At 49.1% G+C, this 15490-nt stretch overlaps 1 protein-coding gene across 1 annotated transcript; it reads left to right on the top strand.

Moving 5' to 3' along the window:
- Positions 1-2074: 2074 nt before the first annotated feature.
- LOC135376948 (uncharacterized protein K02A2.6-like) lies at positions 2075-4448 on the top strand. The gene is made up of 2 exons (XM_064609369.1): positions 2075-3163; positions 3228-4448. The coding sequence occupies exons 1-2, from the start codon at positions 2075-2077 to the stop codon at positions 4446-4448; spliced, it is 2310 nt and encodes a 769-aa protein (XP_064465439.1).
- The last annotated feature ends 11042 nt before the right edge of the window (positions 4449-15490 follow it).

Here is a 15490-nt window from a genome sequence, read left to right as displayed (position 1 = left end):
ACACCCTCGGATATTGCATGCTTACTGCAAGCGAAGCTCTCTTCCCTCGCAATTTTGCCGAGGAATGCCCCAGTGGCGTAGAAGCGTAGCGCCATTAAAACTCTCTGCTCGACGCTGAGGGTTGTACGACGCCACTGCTGAGCTGAAATGTGCCGTTGTTTCAAAATGGAACTTCTGCATTGGTGCACAAATGCAGTTAGCAAGTGTAATGTTGTGCGATGTGTTGCCACAGAAGAAATAAAAGAGGGCGCACGTGTGCAAGGCACGAGCGACGAAGTGATCCGGAGTTCGATGCCGGGAGCGCACGGTCCCAAGTTCTCTGAGCTGTCCTACGGTTCCTTACTCTTCGTTGCCACCTCCTGGACCGTTGCAGATCGTTACACTGGCGACGAGCGTGAAACTAACGCAGCACAACCGTGAGTTCTCACAGCCGTTAAGTATTCTCGGCAGGACTAGCACGTCACCGCATTATGCCTACTTTCGGAAGGCTAGAAGAATTTGAAGATGGCACAGATTGGTCGGAATACCGCGAACGAGTCGAACAGTTCTTCTCGGCCAACGACGTTACCGCAGAGAAGCAAAAAAGCTGTGTTTCTAAGCTGTTGCGGCGCAAAAACTTACTCTATTTTGCGACGCCTTCTGGCTCCCCAGAGACCAGCGGATAGAGATTTGACCAGTATCTTTAGCGCGCTAGACGCCTATTTCGCCCCCAAGTGCTCCGAAGTCCTCGATCGCTACAAATTCAACTCCCCTGTACGCCGCGAAGGAGAATCTGTGAGTGACTTCGTTGCGGCGTTAAGACGGCTGACGGAGGGTTGCGACTACGGAACCTTCCAAGAGACGATGCTTCGAGACCGTATCGTGTGTGGCGTTAACGATACCTGAATGCAGACCCGCCTTCTAGAGACCCCAGATCTGACCTATGATCTCGCAGTCAAGACGCTGTTGGCCATGGAGACAGCGCAGAAAGGTTCACGGGAAATCAGAAAGACGGAAAACCTTTCTGCAGGGGCGTGCACAATCAACTCAGCGCAGCAACGCCCGCGGGAACCGCATTGCTACCGCTGCAACGGGAAGCATCCAGCAGATGACTGCCCTTTCTCGGATGCCGCCTGCTTCCGCTGCAAGAAGAGGGGGCATCTCGCTCGGATGTGCCAAGCGGAAGATGCCGGACGTCACAGTGATTGGCAACGGGTGCGACGGAAGAACAGAGGTCCTAGGAAAGAGAAAGGCACCCGTTATCACAAGGGCGATGTCCACAATGTCGATGATAGCGACGAGTCGTCGGACACGGCTGTTTATGCCATGTGGTCGGCGTCAGCTCGCGGCACCGTCGATCCGTTCATTGTAAATGTCGAAATTGAGGGCAAGCCGATTGAGATGGAACTCGACACAGGGGCGAGTGTCAGCGTCATGGGGGAAGAGACCTTGAAAACTCACTATCCAGGTATTAAGGTCGGGGCTTCGTCAGTCCTGCTGCGCAGTTTCTCCGGGGAGCTAGCGCCGATCGTCGGGAAAGCGACAGTTTGGGCGAAGTACCGGGAGAAGAGAAGCGCTATGCCCTTATTCGTCGTTAAAGGGAAGGGTCCCAGCTTACTTGGGCGAACCTGGACGAAGGAGTTGCTGGTGCCATTACCACAGTGGGAGGAGGCCCGAACAGTTTCGGTCCAAGACGTCGTTGCCCGACATTCCGCGTTGTTTCAGGCCGAATTGGGCGAATTCCAGGGCGTAGAAGCAAAGATCCACTTGAAACCAGATGCCCAACCCAAGTTCTTCAAGCCGAGACCCGTGCCGTTGGCACTTCAGGAAGGAGTAGCGCACGAACTTGAAAGGCTTCGAAGAGATGGTATCATATCTCCAGTGCGCACGGCTGAATGGGCAGCCCCAGTGGTTCCCGTTCTCAAACAAGATGGCCGGATCAGGGTTTGCGGGGATTTCAAAGTTACAATAAATAAATCCCGTTACACAGGCGGAAAAGTACCCTGTTCCTAGAATAGAGGAACTCCTCACCAAGCTCGCTGGAGGGAAACTGTTTACCAAGCTGGATTTGCGGGACGCATAGGTACAAATCAAAATGCATCCAGAATCGCGGAGAATCAACACGCAGCTCGGACTGTTTGCGTATAACCGATTACCCTTTGGGATCACCTCCGCGCCAGCCCTTTTCCATAGGGAAATCGAGAATCTGCTTCGAGGAATGCGGCACGTCGTAGTCTACTTGGACGATATCTTGATAACCGGAACATCAGACCAAGACCATGTTGACAACCTGGAGCGTGTCCTTTCTCGACTTGAACAGGCGGGATTGCGGTTGAAGTTGGAGAAATGCATGTTTTTCGATCTGCAAGCAGAATACCTCGGGCACATAATTGATGCCGAGGGAGTACATCCAAACCCGCGGAAGGTAGAAGCAGTCATGAAGGCGCCACGGCCGAAAGATGTCAAGCAACTGCAGAGCTATCTTGGGCTCATTAATTTCTATCGGAGATTCCTGCCGAACATGTCTCTGCTACATCCACTCAATCAACTCCTTGGTGCAGACGTGCCGTGGGAATGGACAAGCAAGCATGAAATTGTCTTCATCAAAAGCAAAGAACTACTGACGTCAGCTAAGGTCTGCGTACACTATAATCCGGACCTTCCGGTTATCCTTTGCTGTGACGCCTCGCCTCATGGCGTTGGCGCGGTACTGAGCCACCGATACAAATCTGGAGAAGAACGTCCGATTGCGTTTGCATCGAGAAGTTTGGCACCAGCAGAAGTTAATTACAGCCAGCTCGACAAGGAAGCCCTGGGTGTAGTTTTTGGCGTTACAAAGTTCCGCCAGTACATCTGGGGAAGAGCGGTCGAGATTGTCACTGACCATAAACTGCTGCTGGGTCTTCTCGGGCCAGAGAAGCCGGTACCTTTCCACGGGTCGCCGAGACTCCTGCGGTGGGCACTTCTCCTGTCATCGTATAAGTACGAGCTGGTTCACAGGGCCGGGACCCGAATCACCCACGCGGACGGGCTGAGTCGCATTCCCTTGGAAACCAAGCCCCAGGAAATTGACCGCCCCGCGGAAATATTCATGCTGGAAAGGGCATATTCGGACATTCTGTCACCAACCGTTGTGCGGGAAGCGACAACGAGGGACACCATTCTTCACAGCGTGCGCGAAGCCGTAAGGCATGGGATCTCGCTTCCAATGGACGCATGTTTCATTTCATACAGAGCTCGTTACCCAGGATCTCAGCTTGCATGATGGATGCCTACTGTTTGGAGCAAGAGGGGCTATTCCCCAGGAGCTCCGCGCGGCGGTACTGCAAGTCCTACATGAAGGACGCCCCGGAATTGAAAAGGCGAAAGCTGTTGCGAGAAGTCATGCATGGTGGCCGGGGCTGGACAGCGACGTAGCCGAAACCGTCCGAGGTTGTAGCGTGTGCCAGCAACAGCAGAACATGCCTAGGCGCGTCGTGATGACTTCGTGGCCGTACCCAGAAAAGCCGTGGTCCAGACTCCACATCGACTTCGGAGGACCGTTCAAGGGACACTATTTCTTGGTGTTGGTCGATGCTTTTTCGAAGTGGGTTGAGGTCATACCAGTGACGTCACCATCGGCGACCACAACGATCGCGTGTTTACGCGACATCTTTGCGACGCATGGCCTGCCGGATACCTTGGTCTCAGACAACGGGCCTGCATTTGTGAGCAGTGAGTACAGGGCTTTCCTTAAGCGGAACAACATCAGACAGCTGCTCATTCTACCATATCACCCTGCATCAAATGGCGCGGCGGAAAGGGTAGTGCAGACGGTAAAGGCCAAGCTGAAGAAAAGTACTACAGGGGATTTCAAGACACAGGTCGCCAGGTTTTTGTTGCACTACCGCACCCAACCACATGCGGTTACTGGACGGACACCAGCCGAACTGCCCATGGGAAGGAAGCTAAGAACGGCGTTGGACTGTCTTCGCCCTGCCTTGGGGCAAAACGTGACCTATCACCAGCTGAAACAGAAGATATGGCACGATCAGCATGCTAGGAATAGCCCAGAGTTGTTGCCAGGGGATACAGTCTATGCTCGGAATTTCAAACCAGGACCAAACTGGGTTCCAGGTGAAGTTTCCCACAGGACAAGTTCGTCGTCTGTGAACCTTCGGCTCTCCGATGGTAGCACCTGGCATAGACATTCCGACTTCGTAAGGGGACCACAAAACAACAGCACTTCGCAGAATCCTCCTGGAAGTCCTGTGCGTGCGGGGCCATCCATGCCTGCGTCACCAAACGCGGACCTGATTCCCCCTCCTGCGGCACCTGCTGTGTCGAGTCCTGGGCGGGACAACGTCCGTCCACTCCCAGGCGCAATTGCTAATGATGGACCATCACAAGCGGCTATGGCGGCACCGTCACCGCCCGTTCCGCGGCGGTCTACTCGTCCACAACGACCAGTTGACCGCTATCAGCCGTAACGACTTGACTGTTCATTGTTGGGTAGTTTTCATTTTGTGTTTGAACCTATCTATGTGTTTGGATATGGGGGGAAGGGATGTAATGTTGTGCGGCGTGTTGCCACAGAAGAAATAAAAGAGGGCGCACGTGTGCAGGGCACGAGCGACGAAGTGATCCGGAGTTCGATGCCGGGAGCGCACGGTACCAAGTTCTCTGAGCTGTCCTACGGTTCCTTCCTCTTCGTTGTCACCTCCTGGACCGTTGCAGATCGTTACAGCAAGTGCACTCTACGAGTTTCTATAGTTATACTTACGCCGCTCTAGATCCCACTTCACAGCTTCGCATACCTCTCTAGCTGCGTCCTTAGACAAGCGGAGGGTCGCAATGAAGTTGTCTTCTAACATCGTGGAAAAAGCATCGCTGTAAGTGCGATATGTACGTTCCGGGTCGCGATCGGCGATGCCCTCCCCGTCAAAAATGACGAACAGATCCGCCATTTTGATCGCGAACCCCGAAGCGGTTTGGGTCGTCCTGCCTCCGCTCACAACGGCTACGGTCACGTGATGCAGGAGCCGCCGCCAGGGTAGCAGGGAACGGCTCTTTAGTGCTCCATCGCGAAGCCTGTCACGTGACCAGGCTGTTGCTATGGTGATGGGTGCAACAATAGCGAGCTCGCGCACCTACGACGTGGCTGGGAACGCGCCCCATGTCACTATCTCACTCTTCGTCGTCGTTGGATACCGCTTGGGAGCCCGAAGGCGACCACTTTCATTGTTGACTCTTGTCCGCCACACCAGCAAACTTGTGTAGCTGGCACAGGTGATGGGCAGCTGTCGCCAGACCTCAATTTGCGTTTGCGGCGATCGTCGAACTAACATTTCTGATTACTCGCAGTGGTGGTCCATTGGTGGGCCTCCTGCTTTGGTGACACTACACACTGCCATCGGGCGCATCGTGCGTCGTGAATAATAGTGGACTATTAAATTTAAGAGCGTTTCACACGAATATTTAAAAAAGCGTAAGAAATTAAACAAGCGTTTGTAAAAACGCAAAACAAAGACGTCCAAAACAAAACAAAGAAAATGTAGTTCTCGCAACGCTGAAGCGCTGCCGATCGAGTACAGGTTCTTCCCCCCAGATATGTGTCGAAGCGTAACATTGGCCATCACCAGTTTGTTGGGTCTCCAGCAGGCGTTTGTTCTGACAGAATCCTTCGGAAAGAGCCGAGCGCTAAAGGTACAGAAGCATGAGGTATTCACTTGGCAGGCGAGGACTCAAGATGGACGGCATTAATTACCTCAGTATCGTGGGCTCGTATTGCGACAGAGTCAACGCTGTCATTTTCAAATTGACCAATATGGCTTAGAACCCATTGTAAACATACACAGCGGCCCAGTGGTATGATGTGGCTGCCATCAGTTGGTAGTTGTAAGGAATCATGGAATCACATCACTAATCAGTTTCGTTGAGTAGTATGTTGCCTCATCTAGCGCCGTTTTACTGTCCGTCAGGATTGTCGAGACACTGGGTGTGGACGAGGAGATGCATCTCAAAGCAGCTAGTACGGCAAATGATTCCATAAATGATATGGCGTAGAGCAATTTGATCCATTTTGCAGCTTCGTCCTGTGGGATGTAAAGTACAGCTGTTGATACGCCTGTCTGTCCTGACGCCTGTGAACCGCAGGCTACGCCGTTTTGAGCTCCGCCTGTTCTGCGACGTATTTTGGTAGGGCTGCACACTAAAGTGATTTTGAACGTTCCCTCAGAACGCTTCAGAAGTGTTTGAAATACATCTGGATGATGCGGTGAGTGTAAATTGGAACTGTGGAACGCTGTATATCATGGGATACAGGTTGCATCGCTGAATCGATAGACCTAGTTGGTCAGTAAATAAACGGAGGCGGCACTCGGGAATGATTTTAAACAGTCCGGAAGGAGTTTTGTGAAATTATCGATAGACTCATACGAAGAAGTGATACGAGAGTTGAATGTTAAGGGGGTCCTCTCCGCTCCTTGTTTGCGCGCTACCATCGAGGGATGGCAGCACCGCTGCGAAATTGTTTTCTTCATATTTTTTTTTCCCCTCGGCGCTGGGGGCGGAGCGTCCCGCTTGCGCATGTGCCATGTGTCGCTGTCGCAGATCGCAGTGGCAGGAAGGGCCCGAAACTCGCCAGTTCCTTTGCGGGATAAAGTGAGGCGCTTCATGCGTTTCACGTCATCGGACGTCAGAAAACGTCACAAATTGAACGTCATGGAGACATCCGGTGGCTAGTGATTACTGATTGGTTCCCATGAGGATGAATTCGTTTCTGAGCGATGATTGGCTGTTTTCAAACTTATTCGCGAGCTCTCGAACAGGCGACAGCGCGGCGGCTGTGCCGGTTGGAACCGGCGTCCACGGAGTCGCTGGCGTCCGTTTCGCACGGCTTGCGTTGTGTAGTGGTAGTGTTGGACTATGAGTTGTGATTTTTCCTGTTTAAAAACGCAAGCTGGATCATGTGAGCGTCCTCGAACAGTCACAGCTGCCAGGGAAGATGCCTGCGCAACATTTGTGCTCTGCTTCTTGGTGTAGAAACTATTCGAGAGTCCGAACGCCTCGTACCCGATACCTGGTCAACGACTGCCGAAAGGTAAGTCATTTGTCGTTGCTTGTTGCCTCACAACACCGAATTCACTTCGTGTATTGTGAATAAGTTGCTTAACAGTTACCGGAATACGCGGTGACCGATACAGACAGCGTAGCTTTGCAGATACGATTGTAGACTCTATTTCTTTTCGTGAAACAATATCATCTAAATGTTATGATTAAATACCCGTTCACGTCGTACTGTATAAAGGTATGACGCTACTGTAAGTCTGATTCTTGGTGATTTCGCTCGACAAGTTTCGTCAGACGCGTTGACTTAGTAGCTGTTCTGTACGTAGCGCCAAAGCCAAGATTGTCAGGCTAATCGATCTGAATATATAATGGTGAAGTAGCGCAATAAAAGGTATTTTTCGTACTAAGGTTGCTCATCACTCCCCATGACTGCGAGCTTCTCACAACCCTACCACCGTTCTTATTGTTCGCGTTCAATAGCACCGTTATTCTTTCTATTTACATTGCAACTTTCGCATGCATAACCGTATATCTGATACCAATTGTTTTCATCTTGCAGCCACTGAGCTCCAGTTCCCAGTAGCAGTCCTTGCCAGAGGCAGTCCGACATTATCAGGCTTCTTCAAGCAAATTCTGGAGCAATGTTAATGTCATCCTGTGTACATCTTGCTTGCATAACCGTATGTCGCACAATAAAATACTTCATGTGACAAAAACAACCAAGGCTTCATCGTATTCCTGTAACTCCCACTGCATTCCAACAAACGCGAACCAAAAAAACAGTGCATGGAAGAAAAAAAAGGAACAACAAAAGAAGACGGGAAGCAGAGCAGAGAGGAGGAAAGTAGTGAGAGAGAAACGGATAACACGTCATTCGCGACATAATCAAAAAAGAAAAAAATAGGGTGGCTAGTCCTCAGTCATTGGTCCAGCTCCGGAGGTCACGTGAGTTTTCAGCTACAATAGATTTATACTACAGCTTCGCGCCCCTGGTGGCAGTGGCTTTGGAGGAAATTGTCTTCTGTCTCTCGCGCGGCGGTCTTTCCGAAACCTTCGCTCGGATGGAACGTGGCAACGAGGCTGGTTTCACACAAGTTTTCATGGGCCGAGCACGAGCATATTTATGTGTATGGGACTGTTCACACAACTGCTGCTCTCAATTCCATATGTTTCAATGGGATCCGTGTTGCGTCTGTGAGGCGCACAGACGAGAAACTCTCCTGACGCCGCTATTGCGCCGAAACTTTTCTCGTTTCATTGGCGCCTTTTCGTTTTCTGCAATATGCAGTCCAAGTTTGCGGACTTTGTTTTCGTCGGCCATGACGTCGTGCATGCGTCCAGCGTGTTACATCAACTCTGGGCTCGTAACTCAAGTTTCTGCTCTGCGCATCACATTCTCATTATGATCATCATTACAGATCTCATAACCCCCCTGTGAGCCATGGGGTAGTGGTCCAATATTGTAGTGGAATTTCCTCAGTCATCATCATCCCGTATGTGTTGTTGTGGCTGTTTGCAGACTTGAAACTCTGGAGTTTGAATGATTCGGGAAATATTCTGATCTTTAGAGGGTGGAATGAAATGGTGACAGTATCAAGAGAGGGGGAATATACGCATACCGCTGCTTCAACAAAATGCAATAGCCTTGGTGGCCCTTTGAGAATCGTTCTTTCGAACACACGACCAGTAAGTGGGATCCCCTAGGCTTGTGATGTAAGGCTGTAGATAAAAAAAAACAATCGGTGTATAAAAAGCTATTTTTTTATGCTTCGCTTTTTTTTTTTTTTTTTTCACGCTCCTTGCTCTCCTTTATGGAAGTGACGGTTTCCTCCTAGTAAGCGCGGAGCCGTCGAGAGCAAGCGGGTTGCGGCCTGACCTTGAGGTATGATTCTCGTATCGTTTGCTCCTACATTTGTCGATGCTTCTATTGTTTTTAGTGGCGGCGCGTGTGCGAGATGTGGCGTGTATGGCTCAACTGCTCCGATCGTCTCGGCTGGTTTGTCATCGCTTCGCAGTTTTGCTGACCGCTTCGAGAACGGCTTGAAGTGATAATACATTTGGACTTGCTTACAGAATGAGGGACGCTAATTGGGGAGACGGAACTGAGCAAAGCCGAGCGACCAACTTGTGTCTGATTTTTCGTTCTTCGCAATTTGGGTGATGATAACATTGTGCACAATTACAGCATGCGGATTAGGCGATACAAATCTATCAAGTAGCTATGCGTGGCGTATTACAGAGAAAGCACAGTATTCTGTACCTGTCTGCTGCAGTCCCAGTTGGAATCACACCTATATGGCTTTATGAGCAACGATAAAGGTAGGAATGGACATAGTCGCTGGTCATGTCTCCTGTTTATATGTTGGTATCCGGCTTTCTCTTCTGCTGCCCACGCGTTGGAGATAGCGAACTTGGGGAACCAAACAACGACTACATTCTGACTATGGCTGAAGACACAGTACAGGCTGCACAGCGGCGCACTATCGCTATGATTTCACGTGCCATGCGCCTCACCTTATTTTGAGTGTGCGTGCCTGTTTAAGAATAGTGGAACACAAAACAAATAAATAAAAAATAAAATAATGAAACGAAGCGGTCTTCTTGCTTGACACATACTCTCACGCACACACGTAATAATGAAATGACGATGGAATGGAAAGTTCACGGAATGTGTGAACGTTTTCAAGTGCATTGGAAACACGAAGTAATCTTGTTCTTTCCTACTGTTTTTGCACTAATGAAACGCATCAATGACTGATATCAGGAGGTTGAAGAGGTTGAAAAAAATAAGCCCACTTCGCATATGTAATCATAAAGGTCAGAATGGAAAAACAACAGACGCCTGCGACAGATTTGTATCTGTTCCCGCGGACAGCTTCTGCTTTCGACAATGCATTTTCGAACAAAGTACAGGGTGACCTCTTCTATTCCATACATACTTTTATATTATTAACTAATACTAATCGTTTGTTTTTCTTTCTTTCTTTTTGCCTTGAACCACCAGCAAAACTGTCTATATTGTGGTGTGATATATACAGTTGTACAAAGAAGTCAGGGTTGGACTTATCTCCACTCTGGAGTATCGTTGTTCCAAGTCACCTCTGTGCAGTTTCACTCACTTCGTGTGGATGGAAAAAGTGACCGCCACAAACGACGGCATAAATTTTGATTTTGTTAGAGGATGCCTTTCCATCGGGATCGGGTACAGGCAGGCACAAGAACTAACAGCATCAGTCGGCCTCCCATTCCTGTCGCGTAAGCTCTACCAGAAATGTGGGAACACAGTTGTGGAAAACCTTCAGTCAGCGACATTAGACTCCCTGAAGAGAGCCGCGGCCGAAAAGGTTGAGCTTGCCAAACAACGGAAGGAGTGTCGCGATCCCGACGGCATTTGGAACATCCCAGTCATTGTAGATGGATGATGGATGGAGCAAGCGATATTTCGGCCATGGGTGCAATGCGAATAGCGGGGTGGCTGTCATTGTCGGTCGTTACACGCGCAAGATTCTCTACATCGGAGTACGCAACAAGTCTGCACAACCTGTCGACGCGCTGAGTAGGAGCATAAGGAGCCTCTACCACACTCGTGTTCTTACAACTGCTAATCGTCTTCAACGTCCATGGAGCGAGACATTATTGTACAGGGATTCAAAGAAAGTGAAGAAATGTACGGCCTTAGGTACACTACAGGTCGAAAAAAAAAGCAGGGCGGGAAAAAACAGGCGGAATCATTTTTGTTTGCCGCTTATCAACGTATGGTGGAATGTCACCCGCCTTGTTATCAGCGCGTCTTGTGCTGGACGCCGGTCCGGCGATAAACTGTTCTAGCTCCGTGGGGGCAGGAGCATGTCCTGCCCTTCGCGCATGTTTGCGACTGATTTGGTGCGCCGTTGAATACCCGAAACTCCGAAGCCTCAACTTCGGGACTTTTTTTGGGCAGTTCCATTTGCAATATCGAGCGGATTTCTTGGTGGATCTGACTAAGTTCGCTACGGACTCTCTAATTCTGTAAAAAAAAACGTTAGGTTGACTTGGGAAATTTTGGAGTTCAATTAAAGAAATTCAATTTCTTTTAATTAAAATCAAATGAAAATATTTTTACAAGGTGGCAAATTCAGTTACCACACAAATGCAGTTTACCCCGTATTTTTCCGTCGCCCCGTTTCTTTATAAAGTCCGAATGACACGTTTTTTGAAACACCCTGTATACGTTCCTGTTGGTGAGCGCACTGCGGGAGCAATCGGACTGTGCATGGCTGGCGCTTCCCTTTCATTCTTTATATATATATATATATATATATATATATATATATATATATAGATAGGGGAGAAAAGACACCAGAGACTGAAGTAGGGAGTAGGGGAAGTTATTTATTAAGCTGGCATTTAAACTAAGGGTCTGGGCAAGTCTACGTTTCGGCGGAAGCTCCGCCTTCTTCGGGACTGAGACGAAAATCTATGTACAAGGTCTTTTAAAAGGTTACAAAAGTGTCGTCACAGTTGGTACAATTCCACTGCGAGGCAGTCGTCAGTGAGTCATGTTCTGGAAGATTCCGGAAGGTTCCTGGGTCATCGGCCGGGGAGATTACGTGTCAGAGTCTTGGGTCGCGCTCGTTGAAAACCTGTTGTCCGGGGTGTTCTTAGAGTCATTGTGTCCAGCTGTAAAGAAAAGAAAAAAAGAGGCAGCGGGCACTCCGAGGACATGCAGAAAAAGGGGGCTTTTCCGAGAAAAAACCGAGAAGGGCTTTTCCACTGACCTGTACCGAAAGCCAACTGATGCTCAGCAGTACCTTTCCTTTAACACTTGCCACCCGCGCCATACTAAACTCGCCATTCCTTATAGCCAGGCACTCCGATACAGGAGGATCTGCTCGGACGACGATGTTCTAAACAAAAACCTTGCGGAATTAGAGCAGACCTTCGTTAATCGTAATTTTCCACCCAGTCTAGTAAGAGACGCCCTGTCCAAAGCACGACAAACAGACCGGAGGAACTTATTCGGTAAACGCAACGACGAACCCAAGGGCGACCGCGTAAACCTTGTTCTTACCTTTGATGCAGGCGCGGGTAATATTAACAGTATCCTCCACCGCCACCATAGCATCCTTCTGCAATCTGAACGGGCACGACAAATATTTGCCGAGAAGCCACGAGTTACCTACAGACGTGCCCGCAACCTCCAAGATAGACTAGTCAACTCCAAAGTTCCCAAACCATTAACACCTACGGCGGGATGCCATCCATGCAATGGTAAAAGATGCCAAATATGCAAATCAATGCAAAGCACGGCAGCGGTCAAGAGTACAAACTCCGACTTCTCCCTTAAAATCAATGGCGACTTTGACTGTAACTCCAGTAACATTATTTATATCATTCAATGTACAACATGCTCCGCGCAATATGTAGGTCAAAGTAAAAATTCATTTAGGATTCGATTCAATAACCACCGATCAGATGTTTCGAAAAAAGGTAGCCTCCCGGTTTCTCGCCATTTTAGTCGACCCGGTCATTCCATTAATAACGTCGCACTTTTTATTTTAGAGTCAAATTTCACATCCGATCGCTCAGAGAGCAACGCGAATCGTACTTGATCTACAAATTCCAATCTCTAATAAATGAGGATAAAGGAGTGCTATCAACTGTAAGAAGCATATCCGGATAACTTTTTTTCTGCATGTCCTCGGAGTGCCCGCTGCCTCTTTTCTTCTTTTCTTTACAGCTGGACACAATGACTCTAAGAACACCCCGGACAACAGGTTTTCAACGAGCGCGACCCAAGACTCTGACACGTAATCTCCCCGGCCGATGACCCAGGAACCTTCCGGAATCTTCCAGAACATGACTCACTGACGACTGCCTCGCAGTGGAATTGTACCAACTGTGACGACACTTTTGTAACCTTTTAAAAGACCTTGTACATAGATTTTCGTCTCAGTCCCGAAGAAGGCGGAGCTTCCGCCGAAACGTAGACTTGCCCAGACCCTTAGTTTAAATGCCAGCTTAATAAATAACTTCCCCTACTCCCTACTTCAGTCTCTGGTGTCTTTTCTCCCCTATCTATATTCAACATCCTGGTCGTTCGAACCTAAATTTTGTAGCGTATATATATATATATATATATATATATGTTTATAAGTCCCAAACGTCGCCACACCAGCATTGGACAGCTGTTTCGGCCTTATTGGGCCTTCATCAGCAATGTGTAGGTGGGAGACGTTTGAGCGAGCGGCGTCGGAAGGTCACGTGGAACGTGATGTCCTCCCGTCAGGGTGAGTGACTCACCTCTGAAAGCCCAGTGCGAAGCCAGTAAAGTATTAAATGAAGAAAAATAGCATACGCTCTTTGGCTGCACGTTGAACATATGTTTATAAGTCCCAAACGTCGCCACACCAGCATTGGACAGCTGTTTTGGGCTTATTGGGCCTCCATCAGCAATGCGTAGGTGGCAGACGTTTGAGCGAGCGGCGTCGGAAGGTCACGTGGAACGTGATGTCCTCCCGTCAGGGTGAGTGACTCACCTCTGAAAGCCCAGTGCGAAGCCAGTAAAGTATTAAATGAAGAAAAATAGCATACGCTCTTTGGCTGCACGTTGAACATATGTTTATAAGTCCCAAACGTCGCCACACCAGCATTGGACAGCTGTTTCGGCCTTATTGGGCCTTCATCAGCAATGCGTAGGTGGGAGACGTTTGAGCGAGCGGCGTCGGAAGGTCACGTGGAACGTGATGTCCTCCCGTCAGGGTGAGTGACTCACCTCTGAAAGCCCAGTGCGAAGCCAGTAAAGTATTAAATGAAGAAAAATAGCATACGCTCTTTGGCTGCACGTTGAACATATGTCTATAAGTCCCAAACGTCGCCACACCAGCATTGGACAGCTGTTTCGGCCTTATTGGGCCTTCATCAGCAATGCGTAGGTGGGAGACGTTTGAGCGAGCGGCGTCGGATGGTCACGTGGAACGTGATGTCCTCCCGTCAGGGTGAGTGACTCACCTCTGAAAGCCTAGTGCGAAGCCAGTAAAGTATTAAATGAAGAAAAGTAGCTTACGCTCTTTGGCTGCACGTTGAACATATGTTTATAAGTCCCAAACGTCGCCACACCAGCATTGGACAGCTGTTTCGGCCTTATTGGGCCTTCATCAGCAATGCGTAGGTGGGAGACGTTTGAGCGAGCGGCGTCGGAAGGTCACGTGGAACGTGATGTCCTCCCGTCAGGGTGAGTGACTCACCTCTGAAAGACCAGTGCGAAGCCAGTAAAGTATTAAATGAAGAAAAATAGCATACTCTCTTTGGCTGCACGTTGAACATATGTTTATAAGTCCCAAACGTCGCCACACCAGCATTGGACAGCTGTTTCGGCCTTATTGGGCCTTCATCAGCAATGCGTAGGTGGGAGACGTTTGAGCGAGCGGCGTCGGAAGGTCACGTGGAACGTGATGTCCTCCCGTCAGTGTGAGTGACTCACCTCTGAAAGCCCAGTGCGAAGCCAGTAAAGTATTAAATGAAGAAAAATAGCATACGCTCTTTGGCTGCACGTTGAACATATAAGTCCCAAACGTCGCCACACCAGCATTGGACAGCTGTTTCGGCCTTATTGGGCCTTCATCAGCAATGCGTAGGTGGGAGACGTTTGAGCGAGCGGCGTCGGAAGGTCACGTGGAACGTGATGTCCACCCGTCAGGGTGAGTGAGTCACCTCTGAAAGCCCAGTGCGAAGCCAGTAAAGTATTAAATGAAGAAAAATAGCATACGCTCTTTCGCTGCACGTTGAACATATGTTTATAAGTCCCAAACGTCGCCACACCAGCATTGGACAGCTGTTTCGGCCTTATTGGGCCTTCATCAGCAATGCGTAGGTGGGAGACGTTTGAGCGAGCGGCGTCGGAAGGTCACGTGGAACGTGATGTCCTCCCGTCAGGGTGAGTGACTCACCTCTGAAAGCCCAGTGCGAAGCCAGTAAAGTATTAAATGAAGAAAAATAGCATACGCTCTTTGGCTGCACGTTGAACATATGTGTATAAGTCCCAAACGTCGCCACACCAGCATTGGACAGCTGTTTCGGCCTTATTGGGCCTTCATCAGCAATGCGTAAGTGGGAGACGTTTGAGCGAGCGGCGTCGGAAGGTCACGTGCAACGGTATATATATATATATATATATATATATATATATATATATATATATATATATATATATATATATATATACGCTACAAAATTTAGGTTCGAACGACCAGGATGTTGAATATAGATAGGGGAGAAAAGACACCAGAGACTGAAGATATATATATATATATATTCCTTTCAATATATCCGCCCTCCCCCCATCCCCCCATCGAAATGTTTGCAAATCACACCATGGGGATAGGGTGACGGCAGGAATATCCCCATGACTTGCCTGCGTCTGTTATTTCACGTATCATAATCGCATAATTCAACATAGGTACACGGCCGAAAATATGATGTG

This window comes from Ornithodoros turicata, unplaced genomic scaffold, assembly GCF_037126465.1.
Source record: "Ornithodoros turicata isolate Travis unplaced genomic scaffold, ASM3712646v1 ctg00001405.1, whole genome shotgun sequence".
Taxonomy (NCBI): Eukaryota; Metazoa; Arthropoda; class Arachnida; order Ixodida; family Argasidae; genus Ornithodoros; species Ornithodoros turicata.
The sequence above is the reverse complement of the archived record's forward strand: the minus strand, read 5'-3'. Positions and strand labels throughout refer to the sequence as shown.

Excerpts from the sequence above, each read along its gene's own strand:
- LOC135376948 (XM_064609369.1), top strand. The coding sequence starts at position 2,075 with ATGCATCCAGAATCGCGGAGAATCAACACGCAGCTCGGACTGTTTGCG. Across the intron at positions 3,164-3,227 it reads TTCACAGCGTGCGCGAAGCC|GATCTCAGCTTGCATGATGG; the intron begins GTAAGGCATGGG and ends CTCGTTACCCAG.